This window comes from Triturus cristatus, chromosome 3_1, assembly GCF_964204655.1.
Source record: "Triturus cristatus chromosome 3_1, aTriCri1.1, whole genome shotgun sequence".
NCBI lineage: Eukaryota > Metazoa > Chordata > Amphibia > Caudata > Salamandridae > Triturus > Triturus cristatus.
In genome coordinates this window covers 917,655,390-917,681,597 of record NC_140583.1, presented here as the reverse complement: position 1 = coordinate 917,681,597, position 26,208 = coordinate 917,655,390, and the positions used below count along the sequence as shown (strand labels likewise).

The 26,208-nt window shown below is 43.9% G+C and overlaps 1 protein-coding gene across 22 annotated transcripts in view; it reads right to left on the bottom strand.

Annotated features, from left to right (window-relative positions):
• Nucleotides 1-26,208, bottom strand: part of BAZ2B (bromodomain adjacent to zinc finger domain 2B) — a 1,481,286-nt gene that overhangs the window by 965,813 nt on the left and 489,265 nt on the right. For all 22 annotated transcript variants that reach the window (XM_085645472.1, XM_085645482.1, XM_085645489.1 and 19 more), the window contains one exon: nt 2,509-2,670. In XM_085645472.1, the coding sequence (XP_085501598.1) occupies nt 2,509-2,670 (162 nt within the window). The remainder of the gene's footprint in view (nt 1-2,508; nt 2,671-26,208) is intronic.

The window sequence follows — 26,208 nt, the reverse complement described above, 5'->3', positions numbered from 1 at the left end:
CAAGACCTCATTGACCCTGTGCATAACCACAGTAATGCTGAAGGTCAAGGCATAAACTGTCATCAGTATAATAAGTAGAAAGTAAATTGTCCATCTCCTTATTATCATCTTTGTTGTGGGAAAGATGCTTATACCCTTGGACCGCATCAGAGAAAGAACAGAAAATGGTCTCCAACATCTGACAATAGTGGCATCAATGTGATGAAATGGAGAGGAAATCTTCCCAAACCATTGAACTATGGTAATGTCATATTGCAACAAAAATGTATTTCTTGCCGAAGTCAACTCCGGATTCTACATTGGAGTCTAGAACTGGTGCCTGTTGAGCAAAGGCTGTGCCGTCCTGGACACAACCAGTGGGGGCCTGCAGCAAAGGTGTGGAAGCATGGCCTGGTGCCATTAGATGACTGGCCTGAGTCAGTTGGTGCTTGGAAGGGTTACGCTGGTGAAGTCTAACTAGAGGCCACAGTAGGTCCATGGAGCTGAAGGCGTGCCAGAGGGATTTGGAACTGTACGAAAAAATTGCAGAATTGGCTTCTGCTACAGAGTCCTTCAGGGTCTGAGAAATCGAGGTGTAACTGCTCCTAACTCAGAATCTGGTCTGATACGGATGATTCCACCAGTGTCAGCTCTTTCGAACGTCGACTCTGCAACTTTGACCCAGAAGGGAAGAGGCAAAACTGACTCAAATCCTGCACAGCCTTCTTGTGCCTGTGTTGAGACATGTCTTGCACCTTCTGTTATATTTCATATTGGTACCCTAATATAGGTTTAGAGAACATTGTACTCTTTCCCTACATCATCTCCCCTTCATTTCATATGACCGAGCCTTATAAGGAGAAAACTCAAAATAAGGACAGAATGCCTTATAAGGACGGACGCCTTTTAAGGTCTAAACCTTTCACCTAGTTCTATGACGAGGATGGGTTCTGACCGATCGATATTGCTAAGACGTCATCCTTAGCACATATGAATAATTTAGGAGTACACTCTCCAGGGGGGCATACTTCACCTCTCCTATCTACGCACAAAGGTTTAATCCCCAACGTCATCCTCATACTGAACAATGGGTAACATACGCACAGACTGTATAAATACAGCACCTCTTCCTTTCAGTAGTCAGGAGGGAACCGAGACTTCAAGGCCGACACACTGACCAGAGACGTTGCGGCTCCGGCATGCCATCGCTCCAGCTGACAGTGGTCTAACTATCCCTGACGGGGTGTCCAACTCAAGTCCAGGACGAAGTCCCACACTCTCACTATTCAGGTATGGGGGCTTGACTAAATCCTAGCGGGATTCTTGGCTCTTAGATCTTAAGCTCATTAGTTCTTTCGCGCCTACTCACATGCTAGGTACACTCCGGTACATCTAGACAGGCATCTTAGGAGTACGCACTTTATTGTATAAATGCAGTTTATATTCATGTATGTGTTCATGACTATTGCAAAATGGTAGAATACTATTCCTTTTTATTCACTGTACTGCTGGTTCTATATCTCTGCTACTGTGTTACAGTTGAAGCAGCACATTTGTTTTACATGAGAGGAACAACGGTACAATACAATCTTATTGTTAACACGCCCAACTGTTTCTTCTGTGTATCTCTCAGAGCAAAACAAGCAAGCACAAGTGACTGAGTGAAAAGTAGTATATTGTTTACACGAGTCTGAGGAATCGGGTTTGTTGTGTTCTAATGTTGCCAAAAACTAATCTCTCTGATAGGAGATTCTAGTGGCACTGCGAGCTAGCTAATGCGAAAACAGGCTAACATACTCAGTGGGGGTGTACAGATCCAGTCTGCCACCAGACCCACAGTTTATGTTATCCACAAATGCACAGGTCCTGCATGAAGGGTACAATAGGAACTACACTCCACTTCATTTTGCAGTTACCACAGGAAGGAAACTGGGAATGTGAATGAGAAGGCCCCTTAAAATTTGAAAGGTACAGACTTCATTTTTTGTTCTTGGCGGTGTAAAGCTTGGCTTTGCAGTCCTTCACGGCATTACAATGCCTCAGGGAGTTTTTTCTGCAGGACTTCAAGTCACGTTTGGAGTAAAGGCACCAAAAATAAATGTTTTGTGGGTTCATGACCAACATCTGCTACCTGCAAGCGAGGCACAGCTTAAATCCCGTGGTATTCAGGGAGACGTGCCCGCAAACCAGTCTTACAAAATTAATTTGAAAAAGTAGGCAAAAAAGCTGGAAGCTCATCCCTGGAGCCTCATTTAAGAGCACAGATAAAGAATGCACGTCTGAAAACAGGGGCGGTGCATTTTGGGACTCACTGTTGTAATATCTGCAGGTGGGATAAAGCTGCCTCTAGGTCCAAAGGCACCAAGCTTCCACATGCAGGAGCTATTGCAGAAAGTTTTCCGGATTCAGTTTGGCACCAAGGGATTTCAAAAGCGAAGGATTCAGCAGTTAGAAGTATCCGTCAGAATTCCAGAATACAACTTTAATAGTACAGTGCAAGCCGTGGTCTTTTAACATGTAAAGACATACCTTCCACTGCCACTCCTCTGCCATCCTTTCCTGATGTTTTTGAATGAAACGAGGTGCTATCATGATTTGGAGTTGAAGAAGCAAAAAGTGGTTGGATGCCCAGCAATGGTGGAAAGAAAGTTGCACCAGCACGAGTGTGAGCATCTGCTGCCCGCCACCATTCTGTATACCCAAAAGTAAAAGAAAATGTTGTGAAATGAAAATTATACAAATTAGAACATTCCACGTTTGTGTTTCATTATCAGTTAGTGCAGATGTTCTTAACCTTTTAACTTATATGGACCCCCAAAGGCAGGGAACCCAGGCTAAGTAATTTCTATGATTCGAACTTCATAAAATACACAAGACTAGAGAAACATGCATACAACAAATGCATGAATTATGAATATGCGAAATTCGAAATTTTTATTTCATTTTAATGGGAAGATGGGAGCTTTTCGAAATGTGGCTTAGTTTTTAAACGAGATAACAATATGCTAGGTTTTGGAATGTGGCTTTGTCTTTTTTGCTACTAATTTTGTCGGAGCATACCAGTGATACATTGGGCTACCAATCATCCATCCACGAATCAAACTAAGCATAGCTACTTGATTTTTAGCTCTAGTTTCATATTCCTTCATTTTACATGGCATTTAAAATATTCAATTGTCAATATTGCATTTTTTTAAATATGTATATATTATTTGATAATCTGCTAATACTATTTTAATTTTCTAAACAGTTACAGTGCCCCTAACTAGGCTTCCCGGATCCCCAGGGGTCCACAGACCATAGGTTAAGAACCACTGAATTAGTGCATTTCTTCTTACATAAATACTTAAGCACTTGAGTAAACACTCCCCAGTCAACATTCTCTGAGCAATATTACGGTTTAAATCGTTTTTTTAATTGAGATTTCGTTCAAAGAATGCACAGAAAAGGAAAGTTTACAATCTCAAGTAATGGCACAGCCAGTGATATCCCCCAGTCGTGCGATTACAATGTTTCTACATTGGATTCAGCATGGAAGATGACAAGACAAAAACACAGAGCACCGCAAGGCAAAACTATGATACACCCCCCAAACCCCCCCGGAGAAACCACCCCCCCCCCAAAAAAAAACCCGAACACTCCCCCCCCCCCCCCCCCTCTCGATTCAGAATATGATTCTGTTTTACGTAACAACGTTATATTCTTACATCAGCTGGTTGCCGAGAAAAAACTCTTCTGTAGTTCTGTATATTCGGGGGTACTGGATTTTGTTAGTTTTTTTGTTAGGTATTTGCGATATTAGACTGTTACCATCTTCCTAAATTTGATTCACTACAACTCACATACTACCTTATAAAACACTATTGGAAGATTGTACTTTATTTAAAACCCAGACTGTTCTCAATCAAGAAAAAAACAATGAGTGCCTGTTTTTGCAACAAGTCAAACTCTGGCAATAAGAAGGTGAATCTTAGAAGTGCTACTGAGAACCATCCCTTGATTGTAAAGCAAACATTTAATTACTTTATAGACGTTTTGTAAATACCAGGGTAATAACATGCATAAGTAAATAAATGCATGTAAAGAAGTATAGTAAATCTAATGAGAGTTACAATGTACATCTCCTTACAAAAGGATTTAATTTGCTTCCAACCCGGACGTTTACCCTATCGACTCTCATTACCCCAATGCCGGGTAAACACCTCTACTTTTAGAGGGAGATCTAATAATTTCAAGCACATAAATTAAGACGTTTCACTTGCAATAGTTTCCTGTTCTGAATAGAGAGGAAGTGTCTCCAGAGGAAGAAAGATAATGTAATTATTTCCCTTACTCTGAAAATCAGGATCAACCCCCCAGGTACTTTTAAAGAAACGGTGTGACCATTAAGATGGAGCCCTCTCCTCCTTGATCTCAGAAGACATTGTATGCAACCGGGATATTCAAGATCATACACAATGACTAATCAGAAATGACATACACTTTCTGGAAACAGAACTCACCCATAATATAATTTAATGTTAAAAAAAATCCTATTTTGTTAAATGTTTACCATGGTAATTTCATAAGTCGAATGTATCTAAAATGCATCCTTTGGAGCAAGCAGGTAAACCTACCTTTATTGTGACTACGATGCACCTAATCTGTAGGCTTTTTAACAATGTTAATGCCCTCTTTTCAATTTGGGTGCTACCCTGCCACGTAGTAGTCATTTGATGACCTCATTGGCATTGGAGAAGAGATCCTTTGACCTGCTCTGTTTGGCTCCAATGGCCATAGGTGGGACTCGCAGGTGTTTCCTTGCACCATTGACGACTGAATGATATGTCAGAAACGAGAAACAGAATATCATCCACAAAGCAAGTGTGCAGGTTGACTACTTTTGGCACTAAGATAGCAGGATTAAAATCATTTGCAGAGGTTAAAGGCAAATTGCTACGGACTCGTGCACGGACTATCAGTGGGGGCGAGACTGATGCAGCACCTTCACTTTTTAGGGAGCATGAGTTCTCAGGACGGCAAAGTGGCTGCTTTCCTTCTGTCGTAGGTGTATCGAGTAGCAACGTTAGTGGGGCCAACTTGGAGCCACCAGAATAATTGAACATCCTGGTTTGTCCCGGAGCGTCTGGAGGACTGTTCAGATCAAAAGGCGGGCATGTTGGAATTCTCCTGTCCAGTCGTACATTAAGCTGTGTGCTAGAGCTCACCTCCAGCACAGCCATCAGGCAAATTGACTGCATCTGTGATTCAGGTGAGTGATTAAACCACATATGGTTGAGTGACCCCATACTTAAAATTGAGCTAAAGGCTTCTTGGTGCATTATTCACAAATGGATAGGTAGTAGAGTTATGCTTAAGATGTTCAGTTTGATGTTATTAACTCCCAGAAGTTGAGAGACAAGCCAAAATATGCTTCGTTTGACTGTCCACTCCCAGAGCTCTGCTTCCAGTCACCAGCAATGCTTGGAGGGTCCTCTTTTAAATTCTTAAGAAGAGGGCCATGGTGTTGACCTGGTGCACCGCCACCACTGTGGATTGCATGACTGGAAGGAAGGGTGTCAGCATTATGAACATTGTCTTCAGCCCCAACAAATTTATACATGTTTGGTCTCATTACACATTCTTTTAGAGCTCCTCACACCTGTACTCTGAATTTTCATTTGAATCCATGGGCTGCAGATGTAAGGGGAAGCTCCAGCACGATCAAGTTCAACAAGGCAAGTTTGGGACCAACGACTGACAGGTTTGGACTGATTACACAGCAACTGGAAAAGGAAGGATTATCTCTTCTTGGACAGTTCTTCCGAGCACCCATTTCTGTGGACACATGGTGCAGAATCTTTTCCACTTGAACGTGTATGACGGCCTAATGGAAGGATGTTTGCAGTCTCAGAGCATTCATGAGCCATCTGCAAACTTCAGGTGGCAGTGCTGTAGGTATTTAGTTGCCAGACACTTTGCTTGTGTGAAATTGACTCGTTGTCAACTTCGGTGGAAGCTGCATCGACTTGCCGCAGGGGACTGTGTGTCCCATGACCCTCTGCCTGTCAACTACGTGACCACAGCACTACCTAAGAAAAATTGTAAGCTGAACAAAACTGATTTTCTCATTGAAGAGGTAGAATCTATAATGGGTTGTGACTGGGTACTAAAATACAACCCCCTACTCTTACCACCTACTTTAAAGAGAACATGGTAAGGAACAAAACACCCAAGGCCTCTCACACCCTCAGAAGCAGCTCCAGTCAATTCGTGTGAGCATGATGCTGTCTTGCACTCCTGCTCACTTCTATAGCCACTATACCGTGCAGTAATCGTTTCTCACTTCTAGTTGCATCGCATGGAGGCCAAGCAGCGTGGAAACTACTAAAGGCCCCACAGATATTGTTGCTGTGGCATCATCCTCTTTCAAAGACATTGCAGACCGAAATCACAAATCAATGAGTTGAAGTCTGAGGTGGGTGAACTAAATCTACCGATAACACGCCTAAATAACACTTTTTTCAATTTTTATTGCAAAAGGACGTTAGCACAAATTCCTGTACATTCCAGGTAACCCCCCCCACCCACCCTCCTGCCATTAACCCAGACATGACCACAAGAGTCCAAGATCACTCGATCATAATCATTTCCAGGAATGTGGCTGGTTGATAATGATATGCCAAAGTTGTGCGAGTATATAGAAAATTTTGATATTTGCAAACTCCTAGAAACATGGAGTACTGTTCCAATTTTTAAATGGGGATACTTCAATTTCCATGTTCCTGCAGTCTCCAATCATGTAGGGAGACCATCCGGAGGGGGGGGGGGGGGGGCTAACGATATGGCTGAAAGTCACCTTACATTGTAAAATAGGTCAATTAAATATTGATTGCCCAGATATTTTAGGAATTAGCAGTGTGCACGATAAGTTACCCAGGGTAGATATTTTTAACATCTATGCTAGAGTTGCTAAGGGAGGTAACACTTCTAAAACTGTTCAACTTCTTCAGGATTATCTGGATAGAAGTCAGACTCAATCTAGCCTTATCCTCTCAGGTGATATTTCTTTTTTTATTTTTGAAAATTGTTTTTATTTGTCAACAATCACATATATTGCCGGCCCCTGTAGCCCAGAGGTATCGGCCCAAGCAGCACACTAATCATGACATTGCCAGTTTTATCATAATAGGATACTTGGAATGCATTTCAGATGAAAACCAACCCCCAAAGTCTCCCCCCCCCCCCCCCCACCTCCCAACTCCCTCCCCTCTCAGGTGATTTTAACACTATCTTTAAGCATAGGACCAGAATGACATTGTGCTAACCAATGAGGACGATGATAGGTGGGCGATTCCCTCGTTGGACAGAACACCTATTAAAAGGTGGACCTAGGCTGCATTACAGCTGAAGGCCCTATCCATAGAGTTGGGAGTTAGAGCAGTCAACGGTCGGACTAAATCCGATGTCAAGGGGACCCATGCGTGCAATAGACCGCAACACACGAGTCGCATTCATTATATTCTAGTGGACCTAAGACTCTGGTCACTGGTTGTGGACATAGTATTGAGGAGCGCCTGGAGAGTGACCACAACTCCATTTGCCTTACTATGTCAACTTTCTGCAATTGTTTACTACCTCGATCCCATCTGTTTTCCATCACTGGGGATGTTGTACGCCACTTTAAGAGGAGCCAGGTATATCTTAAACCAGAACATTTATCTGCAATAAGCCTCAATCACCACTCACATTAGCTGAGATGAACAATTTTGCTTCAGAGTCTGACCCTACATCTCTCCATTCCTGCTTTTTCAAACGTATCTCGTCCCACCTTTCTGTTACATTTTCTCACAAAAGAATACATATTAGTAAACCCACTACCTAGTTTAATAAGGACTGTAGACAGAGTCACAATAACGTAGCACTGTCAATTAAAACGAAGGACAGTGACCAAATTTGTGGGGCAAGAAAGGTCTATAAATCAAATTTGCTCAAAACTAAGAGGGAATGGGACAAAGATCATTGGCAGGATCTTAAAGTAGCTTGTCTCGCTAATAATTCATCGAAGTTTTGGTCCTTGGTCTTGAGCCAGCAATGGCTCAGCTCCATCTCCTCTGAACTACATATTACCATCCGATTGGTCTCTTTTTTTCTCTACATTGTACTCTGGTGGCAACTCAGCAGCTTCAATAGCACTTCCTTCAGTACAGTCCACTTCTTTTTTAGAGAGCCCAATGTTTGATCTATTGAATGCAATAGCTTCTCTTGATGACACCGTTAGTTGTAGGGCTGCAGGACCTAATGGCATACCAGCAGACGTATTTCTTTTTGATAAATTAAGCTGATCAAAATATATCTTAGTACTTGCTAATTCCATCGCTGAGGGAGCCCAGATCTCAGACTCCTGGAAGGGTGCCTCAGCCATTCCGATTTATAAAAAGGGTGACTGTGGCTCCCCGGCAAACTACAGACCAATTAGTCTGAAAGATTGCATCCGAAAGATCTTTTATAAAATGTTGCCGAATAAAATCCAGCTATGGCTCAAGGAGGGAGGCATGCTAACACCATACCAAGCTGGGTTCCATAAGAGGACTGCCACCATCGATCAGGTCTTTCAGCTCCTGGCCCTTTACTGAAAGATATTGTAGATTGGCAAAGGCAACTTGTATGTCGCCTCTGTCGATCTAAAATCAGCTTTGACCTAATCCACCATACCAAGCTCTGGTAGGTACTTCATGATAAGGGCATGACTCCTGAGTTCTTGGCTCATTCGCTTACGTGAAGCCAATTATGCCAGAATTTGTTGGGGGAATGTAAGACCAGCTCACTACCCAGATCCCGGTTGCTAACGATGTCCACCAGTGTTGTGTCCTTGCCCCAAAACTCTTCACTTTATATTTAAATGACATTGTTGACATCCTTATGCAGATTCCATCCAATGCCCACCCTAGCCGGAGTCAAGACCCCAATTTTATTTTTCGCTGACGATATCCTGTTGATCGCCAAACCCCCAGCGTACTGCAGATACAGTTAATCTGCTTTGAGGAGCTCTGCGGTTCTCGGGATATCAATGCAGAGAAAACTAAACATATGTCCTTCTATGGGCATAAACCTTGTAAGGGTAGGTTAGTACTGGGCAGTACACACCTTGAGAAAGTTGATTCATTCGACTGACTGGGAGTGCGATTATCTTCACGGTCATGGAAGCACCACCTTGACAAAATTATCATTAAGTATAAACAACTTACAGGTGCCATTTTAAACGAACATTAGGCATCTTAGACCACATGAGTTACCCCAGTTTTGCAAATTTATAAGGCCAATGCTGTGGATTCCGCACTGTATGGAGAGGGCTCTGGGGCTTTTTGAATTGCCCAGGCCTTGGGAGAAGTGAAAAAAAGTTTGAGGAGCACTGTAAATCTTCCATCCAATTCTCCATCACTTGCCTTATTGTTTGACATTGGCAGGAAACCCATCGAAAGCAAAGCGAGATAGCATCAACTACTTTACTGGAGAAGGTTATAGACTACTCCCGAGCTTCTTCGTTATGCTACAGCCCTAAAGGATGTTATTATATTCTATAGATTTACCAAAGTACCACGGCTTAACAACATCAAAAAGCTACTAACTTCATTTGGCTGACCTGATCTGTATGCAATCTGTGAAGGATTATTGTAGTTTTACTCTTTAGTGAATTGTCTAATTTATACTTTTAAGGCATGGTTGCTGAAATAAAGTTGCCAGGTGGTCAAGTTTAGCCATGATAGACAGGCATGGAGGATCTTGCTTCATGAAAAAGTATGGCCAAGTGGAGGCCTCCAATTGTTTCAGCAATGGATGTAGCAAGTCTACACAGCAAAAATGCCGTGGTCAGTGGAGAGCAACTAGAGTCCTTGCTTTGGACTGTATCCATTTCATAATCATCTTGGCAAGCCACAGAAACTGCGAAACAATTTATAAACGAATGCGTTGGACAAGTCTATTAGAAGAGGAAAACCCATAATGCAGAGTATGACTGTCTAAATATGGTATATTTACGGTGCAAACCTAGCCAAAAGGCAGCAGAAAGCTGTACAAGATCAAACACAAGCATAAAGTCAACGAGCAAAAAGAGAGGTAGCTGGGTTATGGGCTGTAATGCATTGTGATGTAATGTTCTTTAAAGAGACCCTGGCAAAGTCATGAAAATTGGTTTTTTTTGCTGCGGAGAACAAGTTGACATGTGGAGTTCCTCAGACATCAAAGATGGCAGAAAAAAACAGTTCTATAGCATAGGCTTCCATGAGGTTTCTTCTGAGCTTGTCTGCCTTCTAATTTTGTAGGCCTGGGCAATACATTGCTATCAGGTGATTTTCCTTGCTAATGACCAGTGTCCTATGGACTGTATTTCGTTCTAAAGAACTCTGGATCTGGTTCACACTACTTGATGAGGTATTCATATTGTTGCCCATTTAAACAATGGATGTCACAGAGACTGATTGAAAGATTTGAAGTCTAGTTATGCTGCCCTCAGTTCCAGTATGTTTATGTGGAAATTCTACTCTGAAAGGGACCACTTCTCAACTGAAAACTCGACCATGAGGGCTCTTAATCTTTACATTGTTGTATATGCAACAATGGTTTGAGCTGATAAGGGTTTTGAAATGGAAATCACTGGATTATGTTCGACTTCTTGCACCACCATAGCAGGGAATGAATTGAGTCATCATTGCTCTCAAATCTAATTTTGTCTGAAACCATTTGCTCTCCAGGAACTCTTGCAGTGGATCATGTGCAGTCTGACAATGGTGTTTCAGAAAATGAAGGAGACCATGCTGCCTAGAAGTAATAAGTCTGAAATCACCATTGGTAAAAAACAAACCTTTTTCAAACACTAACTCATCACAATAAATACATTTGTTGCAATGCGTCTGTCCGGTGTTGCCCCAAAGTACTGTACAACTCGAACAAGCTAAAGGATCGCATTAGTTCAGCTAATGTGAAAGATAGTAGTTTGCAGTTATGTGAAGGTCCTGTTGGAAATGGTCTGTCCCGTGGCCTTGACCAACCAGTTATCTAGGTATGAGTACAAGATGTCTTCCCACCATAGGACTGCTGTTACCACTGCCATGCATTTGGGGAATGCTATTATTCATGCATGTTTTTAAGACTGCTTCTAACTGCTGGGACCTTTGCATAGCACATTAGGGAGGGATCAATGAGAACCAGCTTGCTTTCCTGACAGGCTGCTGCTGGAAAGTTACTCACTACTCATGCTTCCCTCTCCTATTATGGTCAACACAGCATGGGTAAGAGTATTAACTGTGTGTCATTTAAAGAAAGACTGCATGCAAGACTTTTAGAAAGGGGTAGGCGCCTTAGTAACAGATCTTGGACTCTCACCTTTCCACAAAATACTGGATCAAGGAAAATTAGCTAACTGTCCTAAGGCTGCCATCAAAGTGCCACTCACTGCTCCCACCTCTTACCTTGCACTGATGAAGTTAATTCCTTGGGAATACTTATTTCAGTAAATGGTTGCACCAAGAGGTTTTCATTGAGGGTGTGTTTTTTATCTTTTATAGCAGTACGCTCTGAAGGGTACGTTCAGCACTATGTTATGTCTGTGAGTATATGTTGTATTGTGTTGGTGTGTGCATGTGTGCACACAAGTCTTATCTGGTGGTGTAAGGACAGTAGTGTAAAGATGTGTCACCTGATGCTAAGGTTTAAGTGAGGTTCAGAAATGGGAAATTGTTTTAAAGCAAGCAGAAAGATTTATTCTTAAACAGGTTTTAGGCATGGAGGGTCAAAGTTTGCTCCATACATTTTGAGGAAGCAGAGTGTAGACTCAAAAAAAATTTTTACGCAAAAAGGGATAATTTGGAGAAGCTTTTAATTAATTTTCTCAATCAGTTACAAAAGGGAGAGCAATGGCACTTGTATAGCAACTTTAAGAGGATTGACATCACAATGTAAATTTGGTCAGTCAGCAGAGTTGTTAGAGACCAGTAAGTAGTTAAATGTGTTGAGTTCTAAAGAAAAAGAAAAAGAGACATGAGGAAAGATTGTTATCTACCAACGATACCTCATTGCAACAAGCTGTTGATGTCACCAATAGTACCCAATCATTCCAAGGTGCAGTTAAGGACATCAAGAAAAGTGACAATACCCATGTAGCAATAGTTAAAACTACTTAAAAAGAAGATAGTAGACTGAAACCAACTTCGAACCCATAAAAATATTGAGTAACAGTCTGTGTGGATTTAATAGACACATGGCTAATTCACAAATCATCTGACAGGTGTGATCAAACAGGGTATTTTGTAAGAGCAAGGTGTAGAAAACAAAGATCCCATTGAAAGATCTAACAATTTGGTTTTGTGTACAGGAACGACAAACCTTATTAGAATTGCAAAATGGAAACCACGAGAGACGTTATAGTGAATGTAGTTATAGATGGTATAATTCTTACATTGTTTGTTTATTTTTTAGCTAAGATTTTAATCATTTCTCATCACGTGTTGCAGTGTGGGCAGACCGCACATTAGTGCCAAATGCATATGTTGAGCAAACATTTAATGTTGATGGATATATTTATGCCGACATCAACCACTGTGATGAGGTTATTCAAGGCAAAGTTCATGCGGTTTGCAAAGGCCAAGATATATTAGGTTTATAGCATCAAGGTATGTTGGATAGTGTTACAACATGGTAAAATTAAACAAATCACAATGGAGAGAAGAGATGCCAGTCATGACAATACACACACACAAGAAGTGGCTAAAGTAGTAAGTGTTGAGTGTTTGCAGTGTGAAAGTAAAAATAATGTAGAAGCAATATTGCAAGATTAGAAAGAAGAGTTCAATGAAGAGGTAGGTGAGATTAAAAGCTTTGTTCACATCATTATAATAAATGAAAGCATGTTGCCAGTGAGTAACAAACTGAGGTGGTTTCCATTATGGGTAACAGCAGAGTGAACTAAGTTTTTGGACAAAATGTGGGTGGCGAAGGTAATTCAACATACTGATTCGTCTTTGTGGGCCTCCCTTACAGTGGCCAGAAAAAGAGGGTAGAACAACATCCTTAAGAGCATTGATTTTAAGTTTAAATAATGAAATTTGGGTAGAAGGTCACCCTCTGTCTCGGACTGAAGATATGTTGGCATCGTAAACTTGTTTTCAAAACTTGATATGGGGTCAGCATACCATCAGATGCTATTAGCTAAAAAATTGAGGCACCTCACAGCTTTCAGAGCGCCTGATGGCGTGTATCAGTTTAGCACGTTACTGTTCAGTTTTGCACCCACTGTAGTGTATTCAAAAGAATAATGGCAAATTTGTTTGAGGGTAAGCAAGATTGCATTCTCATTCAAGGTTAAGGACACAACGGAACACAATAATAGGGAGAAACGTGAATTAGGAATTTCATTAGAGAGTGGCCTAAGATTAAGATGAGACTAATGTGTTTTTACAACTGATCAAGTGGAGTATTTGGACCATGTCTTGACACAAGAGGGAGTGAAACCAAATAAATCAATTTAGCATAGCAGAAGCAGTAGCCAATGCACCTAGACCACAGTGCAGAAAGGGTAAAATGTCCTTTTTAGAACTATGTTAATTTTAGGCAAAATAACTCAATGGAGGAAAGAGCAGGATAGAACTTTAAGATAATTAAAAAAGAACTTACAAAACGCTCATTCTCCATAGGTTTGATCCCTGCAAAGACAGTGGCAAATCTAGAAGTGTATTTGCCTCCCATGTATTAAAAGAAGTAGACACATGTTATTCCATAACATCAGGAGAACTTATAGATCGTTTTTGGGTAGTTAGCAGATTCAACAACTATGTATCTGTTGAGAAGTTCACACTACGGTTAATCACATGCCGCTCGCATACATTTTGAAATTAACTGATTTACACCCTTCAAAAGCAACAGCAAGAACTGTCAGACTTTAGTACCAAATTGTTAGCACGCAATTTGCAATTAAACATGCATCAGGTAGCAAGAATAAAATGGTAGATTCTGTACCACACTTTCCCATGCACAATATTGCAGACTTAGACAAGGAAACTGAAGAGGACATGGAATGCTTTGTGGTGAAAATCGCCGATTGGTGTTAGAACCATTTTACTAAGCTGAATGGTTGAAAGAGCTTGGGAACGACAAAAAACCACAGGGTAGCCTACTGAAAGGAATTTGTCAGAACTGCAATAATTTGTTAAAGTAAGTCTAGAATTGTCAGTAGTAAACAAATTGTCATTGAGAGCAGAAAGGTTAGTCCCACCCAGCCCCTGAGAGGAAGGTTGATGGATGTAGCTCGCCAAGGATATATTAGTATGGCTAGTTTTAAACAACAGGGGAGGGAGCCATTCTGGTGGCTAGGAATGGATAGAGATGTGGAGGTGAAAGTGGGACAGCGTACAGAATTTCCTTTGGATGGCAAAGGTTTGGTTTGTCGAAAGTAACCAATAGTAAGTGTTAAAGTGCCTGACAAGCCTTGGGGAATACTAGGTAATGATTTTTTAAACCTCTTAAAGGAACTGGGAAGCACAAATATGTTTAGTGCTTGTAGATTATTTTTCTAAATGGATAAACGTTAGACGTAGAATTGGTTGTGAAAGTGATTACTCAGACAGTTTTGGAGATGTTTATAGCTGGTGAGGGTGCATCAAAAGAATTAACATTAGCCAATGGTGCAGTGTGTTTCAAAGGAAATTAGGATATTACTTAAGAAACGTTGAATAATTCACAGAGTAGTCTTTATCATCCACAAAGAAGTGCATTAGAGGAGAGCTAACACTTTAGTAGCGGACTGTGTGGAGTTGGAGATGAGGAGTAGGTTACATATGGAAGCAAGCATTTAAGAAATGTTGAGAGCACAAAACTCTTTAATCTACCACCAAACTCACCAACAACACTCCTTAATCTACCACCAAACTTTGTATGGTTACAATTCCTGCTGCTTTTTGGATGGCTGTGTAAATAGACAGCAATACTTGTCTTAAATTAGTTTAGAATATGGAGAAGAAAAGTGTGGACAAGAGGCAAGAGGAAACAAGTTATGATATGAAAAAAGCATTAAAAGAATTGATGGTGAAAGAAGGTCCGATATAGTCAGAGTGAAATTGAGAGTAGGTTAATCTATAAATGAGGGGTTAAGTTTGGTGCTAGAGAGAATCACTGAAATATCTAAATCGGCTGTGAAGCTAGAGTCTAATAATGGTGTTACAAAGGTCATGTGGTTCTAGTTGCTAATAAGGGTAAAGAGAGGGCAATGCAGCTGTTCAATAATGCTGGTGCTACCAGTGATTCAGAAGCTAGACCAGCGGAGGTGATAGAAAAGCCAATATTGTATAAACAATATAGAAATCATGGGACTTCGGAAACTTACAGGAAGGAGTTCAACTGATCCAACGATCAAGACATCATCGCGAAAGCTCCTGGTGGATGGAACACATTTGAAACCAAAAGAGATTTCTTCTTCGATATTATTTTGAGTGCGCAGAATGAAATGTTACTATTCTAATGAACAAGTTACTTGGGTAACGCTTTTTCTGGTGGATACAGTATCTGCCTGTGGATTCCTCACCTTGTGAATATCCCCGGCGCCAGCAACATTCGGAAACTTTTGTAGCAGTCCACGCCGATGAGGTCGAAGACGACGTCACAGAGACACGGCTCCGCTCGCGACTTCGCTGACGTCACCGGCTCCATAAGAAGACCTCGTCGGCGTGATGACGTCAGTTCCGCCCTTTTTTTCCGTGCCTTCGAGGCACACGGGCGGACTGACAAACAATATATACACACAGTATACACAGTACATAATATACAAATCAACACACACAGTGTGGAGATCAAATAGAAAGGCAAAAGAAACAACACAATGCCTTTGACAGGAATAAATACATCCTGAAACACCATTATATACAGAAGGTATACAAGGGTGGACAACGGGGAGGCGGGTGGGTCAGTGAGGAATCCACAGGCAGATACTGTATCCACCAGAAAAAGCGTTACCGAAGGTAAGAAACTTGTTCTTCTGATGGATACATCTGCCAGTGGATTCCTCACCTTGTGAATAGATTCCCACAGCAGTCCCACTCCCGGAGGAGGGTGTCCAACCTTCTATAACACAAAGTCCTGAAGGACGGAACGAGCAAAGTGTCCGTCCCTCCTCACCTCGGAATCCAAGCAGTAATGCTTCGCGAAAGTGTGGAGGGAGGCCCAAGTTGCCACCCTACAAAAGTCCTCCACAGGAACACCTCTAGACAAGGCAGAAGTGGAAGACTTCGCTCTAGTGGAATGGGCCCTTAAACCCTCTGGAGGTTCCTGACCAGCCAAAGAGTAGCATATCTTGATGCACAAGACAATCCATCTGGAAAGGGTGCGCTTGTGCACCGCTCTGCCTTTCCTGTAGCCAACAAAGCCCACGAAGAGCTGGTCATCAACTCGAAAGTCTTTTGTCCTGTCAAGGTAGAAGCTCACCGCCCTCTTAGGGTCCAAGCGGTGAAGTCTCTCCTCCTCCTTGGAAGGGTGAGGGGAAGGATAGAAGGTAGGAAGGGTAATGGACTGCCCCAGATGGAAAGGAGTTACCACCTTTGGCAGAAAAGCAGCCCTGGTCCTGAGTACCATTCTTTCAGCATGAATGGTCAAAAACGGGGGTTTTGAACTCAGAGCTTGAAGCTCACTTACCCTCCTTGCCGAGGTGATTGCAACGAGAAAAACCGTCTTGAAAGACAACAATCTCAAGGGACACTTATGCAAGGGCTCGAATGGAGAACCCATAAGTTAAGACCAGGTTTAAGTCCCATTGAGGCACAATAAAAGGAGTAGGAGGAAACTTGTTTGTAAGGCCTTTCAGAAATCGCAAAACAATAGGCGATTTGAACAAAGACGGCTGATCCGGCAAGCAAAGGAAAGCCGACAAAGCCGATAAATATCCCTTTACAGTGGCCACAGCAAAGCCTTGCTGAGCAAGAGAAAGGGCAAACTGCAGAATGTCAGATAAACGAGCCCTCAAAGGATCAATTGACTTCTCTCCACACCAGAGAACAAATTTAGACCACCTATAGGAATAGATAGATTTAGTGGAATGACGTCTGGCAGACAAAATTACATCTACCACATCTGGCAGGAGAGAGGAATAATTCAGGTTGCCCCGTTCAATCTCCAGGCATGAAGGTGTAAGCTCTGGAGGTGGGGGTGTAGAACCTGCCCCTGCGACTGCGAGAGGAGGTCTGCCCTGAGAGGGAGATGGAGCGGAGGGCACGAGGAGAGGTGGAGAAGATCTGTGTACCACACCCTTCTTGGCCAATCCGGGGTGATCAAAATGACTTGGGCCCGGTCTTGGTGAATCTTCCTCAGAACCCGAGGAATCAAGGGTATGGGTGGAAACGCATAAAGGAGATCTGAGTCCCATCTCAACTGAAACGTGTCCCGCAAAGCTCCCTGCATCGGATACTGGAGACTGCAGAATGACGGGCAGTGAGCGTTCTCGTGAGTGGCAAACAGGTCTACCCGAGGAGTTCCCCACATACGAAAGGCGTGACGTACTACCTCCGGATGAAGCCTCCACTCGTGGTCGGTGGAGAACTGCCGACTGAGACTGTCTGCACGTACGTTCAGAACCCCGGCCAGATGATTTGCCATCAGACAAATCTGATGAGCCTGAGCCCAGGACCTGAGACGCAGAGCCTCTCTGCAGAGACAATGCGACCCCACTCCTCCCTGCTTGTTGACATACCACATCGCGGTAGTGTTGTCCGTCAAGACTTGAACCGAGTGACCGCGAAGGGAAGGGAGGAAGGCCTTGAGCGCCAAACGTATCGCCCGCAATTCCAGAAGGTTGATGTGAAGAAACCTTTCTTCTGGAGACCAAAGACACTTGAACTCCAGATCCCCCAGATGAGAACCCCACCCTAAAGTGGATGCATCTGTTATTACTGTGGCCACCGATAAAGGATAATGGAAGGGCTTTCCTTGAGACAGATTGCCCTCCACGCTCCACCAAGACAGATCCGCCGCAGCTTCTTTGGAGATCCTCGCAGACTCCCTGAGATCTTCTTTGTGCTGATACCACTGCCTGCGGAGGAACCACTGGAGGGCCCTCATGTGCCAGCGTGCATGGTTTACCAACAGAATGTAGGAAGCAAACAGACCAAGCAGGCGAAGGACCTTCAGGACTGGAACGACCGCTCCATAGTAAAACAAAGGAATAATTTCCTGTATGTCGAGAATCCTTTGAGGAGGTGGGAATACTCGACACACAGCAGTGTCCAGTACCGCCCCTATGAACAGGTTGCGCTGAGAGGGCACCATGTGAGATTTGGGTACGTTTATCGAAAAACCCAATTTGTACAACAGCTGAGTCGTAACCTGCAGATGATGAAGCACCTTCTCTGGCGACTTCGCTTTGATCAGCCAGTCGTCCAGATAGGGGAAGACTGAAATCCCCGACCTTCTGAGATGGGCTGCCACCACTCCCATCACCTTCGTGAAGACTCGGGGTGCAGTAGTAAGACCAAACGGAAGGACCGCAAACTGATAATGTTGCGACCCTACCGTAAATAGGAGATACTTCCTGTGTGACTTCAGGATGGGGATGTGGAAATACGCATCCTGCAAGTCGATCAACACCATCCAGTCCACCTGATTCAGCGCCTGAAGAAGCTGCGCAAGGGTGAGCATCTTGAACTTCTCTTGCTTCAGATAAAGATTCAAGATCCTGAGGTCCAATATCGGACGCAATCTGCCGTCCTTTTTCGGGATCAGAAAATACCGGGAGTAGCATCCCTGACCCCACTCCTGCTCTGGAACCACCTCTATAGCACCTTTCTCTAGTAACTTCAGGACTTCCTCCTGCAGGAGAAGTCGGTGGTTCTCTGAGCAAACCCCTTGACAAGGAGGGTAATTTGGAGGGAATTCCCGAAAGGGAAGGGAGTACCCATTTTCTACAAGATCTAGAACCCAAAGACCTGTAGTAACCGATTCCCAATCTTGTAGAAAATGGGCAAGCCGACCCCCCACAGGACCAACATGATCCAGAATGGTGGATCTAGGGCTGCTTTGAGGAGGAGAGCTGTTGGCCACGTGTGCGACCCCTGATTCTGCCTCTGTACCCCTTATACAGAGTGCTCTGCTGTTGTTGCTGCTGGGACTGCCTGTAAGAACGAAAGGTTGCCCTTCCGAAACCCCTGTATCTCTTGAACGAACCCCTCGACTGGGATTGATGGCCCAAAGATTTAGCCGTAGCCTTACTTTCTTTAAAACGTTCAAGTGCAGCATCCGCCTTCTTGCCAAAGAGTCCGGAGCCATCAAAAGGCAAGTCCAACAGCGTTGATTGAACATCAGGGGAAAACTCCGATGACTTAAGCCACGCGCTCCTCCTAGTGGCAACAGAAGACCCCATGACTCTTGCTACCGAGTCAGCTGTGTCCAATCCACTCTGTATCACCTGACGCGCTGCCGCCTGGGCATCCGCTAGAACCTCATTAAAACCAACCCTATCCTCCTCTGATAGTTTTGGGGCTAGTTGCTTCTCTGAATCCATGAGCGCATGTATATAGCGTCCCAGAAGGCAAGTGGCATTCGTAGACTTAAGAGCCATGCTAGCCGAAGAAAATACCTTTTTGGCCAACTGATCCATCTTCTTAGCCTCCCTGTCACTCAGGACCCGGGGAAATGAACCTTTAGATCTCCCTGAACATGCTGCCTGAACCACCAGGCTCTCAGGAGACGGGTGAGAAGTAAAAAACTCTGGGTCCCCCGGAGCAGCCCTATACCTTCGGCAATGATTTTCGAAACTGCCGGAGCAGAAAAGGGCTTACGCCACACCTCCATCACTGGCTCTATGATGGCTTCGTTAAAGGGTAGCAAGGGCTCAGAAACCGTAGTGGGAGGGTGCAGAACCTCTGTCAAAATGTTCGACTTGAATTCAGTAGAAGGCAACTGCAGATCTAAAAGTTCAGCTGCTTTTCTTATGACCGCATGGTATGGTGCCACATCCTTTGAGGGTTTATCAGAAGGAGGAGTAATCTCCCATTCAGGAGATAAGTCCAGGCCACTAGCCTCTTTTAGCTCTTCAAAAATATCATCTGACTCCATAAGCTTCCCTTCTTCCACCTCCTCCATTAGGTACCTTTGTTCATCCAGCACTCTTTGAGCCTCCCTCCTAGACCGGATTCTTACAACCGCCGTCGGCATGATCGAATCAGACGGCGCCGGTGCCGGCGTCGAACGTGGGTCCACAGGAGCAGCCGGCGTCGAACAAGGTCGAGTCGCCGGAAAAAATGGCATGAAGAGGGCCTGAAGAAAGGCTTGAGGCACCCCCAAACTGAAGGCCATAGGACCCATAGGTGCACCAGCGGAGTACATGGCTCTTGAAAATACCCCGTACATTGCATTTAGATAATGCGTGGGGTCCTGACCTGGTCCAGGGAACGTAGGATACTGATCAGGCATCACCGGACTCGGGCCAACAGGCGCCGACGGTGAAATCTGCGGGCCGAAGACTCACCCGAAACAGGAAGCTCCTCGACCGGAGCCGGGGACGAAGCCGGAGCCGGAGATGGAACCGGCGTTGGAGTTGGAACCGGCGTCGGAGATGGAGCCGGAGCATGTTCCGGTGAAGCCACTGGAGAAGAAAGGTGAATCCGGAACGGGCGAGGGAGATATAGAGTCCTTACGGCGTCAAGAGGGTGACTTCGACCTCGGAGCAGTACTCTTGTCCGAGTGACGCCGAGTGGAATGCCTCCTCTTCTTCTTGTACTTCTTGGATTTTGAAGCATGCCCCGAAGTCGACTTCGACGCCGACCTCTATCTCGATTTTGACCTCGTCCTAGATTTTTTCCGGCCTCTCTTCTCTTTCTTCATCCTCGCGATGAACAGCTTCGCTTCTCTCTCCTTGAGAGCCTTAGATCTCATCTTGCGGCAGCAAGAACATCCCTCTACATCATGGTCCGATGATAGGCACCATACGCAGTCGTCATGTGGATCCGTGAAGGACATATGCTTCCCACATTCACGACAGGGCTTGAATCCTGACTTCTTTGTCGACATTTTCACAGAAGAAGACAAAGAAAAGCAGTAGAAAAACAAAGTAACAGTGAAGCTACAGATAGAGATTCCCGAAATCCATTGGCGTCGACGGTGTGGAAAAAGGGGAACGGACGTCATCACGCACACGAGGTTTTCTTATGGAGCCGGTGACGTCAGCGGAGTCGCGAGCGGAGCCGTGTCTCTGTGACGTAGTCTTCGACCTCATCGGCGTGGACTGCTACAAAAGTTTCCGAATGTTGCTGGCGCAGGGGATATTCACAAGGTGAGGAATCCACTGGCAGATGTATCTATCAGAATTTGTTTTACTGTGTAAAGGTAAGGGAGACGTTTTATGTTTGATAGTATATGTTGTCTCATGTTGGGGGGTGTGTGAGTTATCTAAGGGGTTATTGAGCAGAGTGTGACTGATGTGTCAAGTGATGCTACAGTTTTGTGAGGTTTAGGTTTTCGAGTCGTGACGGAGTAGTAAAATGGTAGCAGGTAGAAGCTGGCGTTGCTGATGTGGGTTTAGAATAAATGTGGTTGGACTGGAATTTGTGTCCTATGGTACTTCTCACAACACAATATCAAGAGTACTGTGGTTAACAATCCCGTGGTTTGAGGGAGACCAAGAGTAAAAGACCTGTGGGTAATTTGATAGACTTTGTAAATAAAAATCTGAAGGTTAAACCTGTAAAGGGACAAGAGTATATCCTTCTCTTGCTCACTATGTTTCAAGTGGTGTGAACTTCTACTTATGTGGAGAATTACAGGAAAAGATACCCTTTCTTTAAGGAGTTTACACATTTCAAGAAGGGGTTGCACCAGACATATATTACTGGGAGTTATTATATGGATTAGGAGACAAACCAGTTATGTGCTTCATGAGTTGGAGGCAATAGCCATCCATGCACAATCTAGTCTCGACTGATTGACTTCCCTGGGGCATACAATACATTATCGTCATTTTCTTATGTTGTACTTCTGAAGTGAAACATAAAAGAATGCTGATAATATAGGGAACTATTTCTTACAACTAACATATCAGGAAACAAGGTAACAGCACTCTAGTAATCAAAGTCTCTTACATCCTCATAGGACTGTGACAAAAGTTGAACCTTCAGTTTATATTCCCATTTCATGAAAAATTTAATCAGTGACGCCAAATGATCAAAGTGACACTGAATAAAACTGATTAAAGATCCTTTGGAGGATCCTTAACTGTTGTGTACCTTTTGTGAAAATAAATAATAAAGCATTTGGACTAATCTCTCAGCAATGTGATAACATATCAGAGGTGTGAAATATTCTAATCCAGGGACAGAGCTTTCAAATAATGCGAACATTGAAATAGTGGGGCAAATGAGTTGGTCCTTGATCAGAAAAATAATAGAGAAATGGATGCGAAGAATATATCTAATCTAGTACACACCGTTTCCAGGCTTACCCATAGAGTTGAAGAGCAAGTCAAGCAGCATAGATTCTGGGTTTTGAATATTTATGGTCACACCAGGAGGGCAGCTGGTAAAACGGATTAGCTTTATGCAAGTATAGCATTATCCGTCTTACAGAAACCTGGCTGACTATCATATTCCAGGATATTTACACATAGAAAAACCAGCAGCTAAAATGAATTGAGGGAGAACGTTTGATGGTAAAATCCTGTGAATCTATAGCTATGCAATACCCTTGCATGCCAGAAGTTCTTGTGGAACATTTTGTTTGGCTAGATAATCTGCGTTCACTTGATTATTGTTAAACTTGGTAATCGGTTAAGTCAATTTTCCAGCTAGAGAACCTGAAACGTGATCTTCATGATCTTTGCTCTTATTATTCTAGCTGGTGGCTAATTTAAAGCATTATCTTGAAGCTACTGATTGTGCTTTGGAATCTTTGCAGGAGGTTTATAGTTCTTTCCCATTAGGAATGCCTTCCCATGTAAATCCTCAAAAACTGGAAAAGTATCAGGCTGTGGTGTAGGGGTGGGTTTGGCAGTGGATATGGAGGGGGCACACCCTGGAAGCCACAAGCAGCAGTTTAGTTTGCTATCTTCCTATTCACAGCTCATTTGGCGTCACGAACGTGGATAACCCGAAATGCCATGACACCCCCCCCAACCCACTGCTTCCCTGAATGTCCGGGACCTTAACTCTTCTATCAAAAGGCACATACACCTCGAGATGTTGCTGCCATTCAGGAGACCGACCTAATAAAGGTCGATACCAAGCATCTAAGATCCTACTGGTACCAAGCTCCGTTTCATTGCACTCACTCTACTAAATCACAAGGAATAGCTATACTCCTCCGTAGAAGTCTGGACTTCTCCATGGTGGCCACCCACGCTGACAAGGGGAGCAAGTAGCTGGGCATAAAGGGAACACTGGGCTGATTGACCATCATGATAGTAGCAGTATATGGTCCCCAATGAACACAAAGAGTAGTTCTTTGCAGAGCTCTTCCCTAGCATATATCTCACTTCACCACAGGGAACCTAATCGTAGGGGATGATTTTAACACAGTCCTTACCTCAACACTGGATAGATCCCAGACAGGCCTGGTGCCACAGTTGCCCCCCACCTCACTCACCCACACCCTAACTGACCACAATCTAGCCAACATCTCAAGATTCCAACATGCCACTGGCAAGAACTTTATGCTCTACTCAAATGCCCACAAAACACACTCCCAAATAGATTTCTTCCTGATCTCAAGTGGCTTCCAACCTTGTGGCTTTGGTCCCCTCACAGACATTTGGGCCCTGTCCGAGACCATGACTTTATCATTCCATTTAATCCGCGCCCATAGGCCCATGGATGTCCAATGATATAGCGTGCCACAATCCAGCACTGTGCGGGAACATGAAAGAAGCACTTGAACAATAATATTGGATAAATGCTAATGGGGAAGTCGTCAAATAGTTTCTGTGGGATCCTGGAAAAGCAATCATACATGGCAAATTGATTTCCTGTTCATCAACGTTTGATTATACAGCTATAGAGAGGGAAAAAAGGATATAGAAGACCAGCTTTGGCAGGTGGAACAAAAGGTGTAGGCTCCCTGGGGAACTCCAGCAAATAACCATGGTGGAAGCAGCCCATACATTGCTTAACATTTGCCAACACTACTACTACAAAGGTGACGCTTTTGGCCTACGAACTGAAATAATTAAAGCCCAGAAACCATATCAAACAAGCATTGGCATTGCCAATAGGTCTCGCCTTCGGGACCTTATAAGTGTTTAGCCATGCAACAGTTGCATAACTAAATACTCATAAGGTCCCAAAAGCGAGACCTATTGGCTATGCCAAGCGGCCGCGAAAGTGATCGCGATCAAGCATCAAAGCGGCCGCGAAAGTCAAAGCAATCGTGGTAAAGCGCGGCACGCGCGCCCGCGCACATGCACTGTAGCTCTGGGCTGGCCTGGTAGCACTTTTTGGAGCCCTCTCAATAAGTCTCGCCAGACCAGCGCATGCGCTGGGTCAGGCGAGACCTAAAAAATCACTGACAAGGGCAGCATCAAGCACTCCAATACTGGAGACATGGCAAACGTTTTCACAACCTATTATGAGGTGCTCTTCAAACCTCACCAAATGGCAGCCGAGATACAAGATGAATGCACTTCCCCCCAACCCCTCAGGGAAGATTTTATGGTCTCAAGGGAAAAGGTTTTTGTAAAAGAGGTAAAAGAGGATATGTCAGGCCGGAAGGTTCAAGGATCAAACTGCCTTAAGGCTTTCATTTAGAAGGCCTATGCCAACATACTAATTGAACCTTTCCATAGCGTGTTCATCTTCTTTTCGAAAACACAATCAGCTTCAAATTCCATAATGCCATTCCATCTTACCCTCTTGTTTAAACCGAATAAGGATCCCAGCGATTGTGGATCATATAGATTAATCCCACTCCTTAACTGCCATCAAGCTCTTTGCCTCCAATTTCTAGGCTTCACCCCCTCTGACCCATTATAAAGTCTCCACAACAATCTGACTTCTTTAGGGTCCGGCATTCAGGAGACAATACATGGCTAGCCTGCAACATCATAGAAATAGCTGAATAGCAAAAGCAACCAACTGTACTTCACTCGCTTGATGCAGAGAAGGCTTTTGACAGGGTTGACTGGGGTTTTCTGTCCAGTGCTCTGAGTCGTAGTGCAATGGGAGAAAAATTAAGACATTAAGTCCCTGTATGTCAAGCCCATCACAGAAATCAAGATCAATGGGAACTCTCCGGTCCTACTCCCATTTCCAGGGGAATGGGCCAGGGCTGCCACATATAACCCCTGATGTTTGCACTCTGTAAGGAGCAGCTGGTCCAGCGTACAACACATATAAGAGACATCCGAGAAATCGGAGTAGGGATGGTCGAACAGAAGCTGTATTAGGGAATTACATTTTAAGCTTCCTCACAGGCCCTAATACCTCTCTGCACACCCTAAAATTAGAATCATCCTGATTCTCCGACATTTCGAGGTTACAAGTGAACAAGAAGGAAACTAAACAAGGAACCATAGCGGTGGGTATCACTTGGTCGGGGAATCTGATCAGATGCTTGACCATTATACCTCCCACCTAGAATCTGACACCCTTACAGAAGCAACAATTCCCTGTTGCTCCAGACACTCTTCAAGGACCTCTATCACTTGGGAAAGCTCAATGTCTCCCAGGTTGGTCAGGTCACAAGGCTAAAAATGAACCTACTCCCCCGCTTACTGTATGTGGTGCAACTCTTCCCTTGCAATTTTCAAGCCCTGCCTTAACCGTGATCCAAAATAAAATGATAAATATTTGTCTGGAAGGGAAAAAAGCCTAGAGTCCCTAAAGAACAAGTTACTTACCTTCGGTAACGATGTATCTGTAAGAAACATTAGTTAGTTAGATTCCTCACCTTAGAATATCCCCAGGCGTCAGACTGGATCCGGAAGATTTTTCGTCAGCAATACCCCTTGCGCGTCGCTAGGCGTCGTCTGCGGCTCCGCGTCCGTCGTCGGCGTCGTGCGCCGGGATAACGTCGGAGTACTTAGACGCCGCCCTCGCGCGCTGACGTCAGTTCTTGTACATAGCCTTCCGCGCCAGGAACGCAGAGCCATGCAAAGACCGACACTGGTGCCAAAAATAAAATCTAGGGGCCTGAAAAGGATATCCTTAACCCTAGATGTCAGTTCGCAGAACGGGGAGGATGGGTGGGTCGGTGAGGAATCTAACTAATGTTTCTTACAGATACATCGTTACCGAA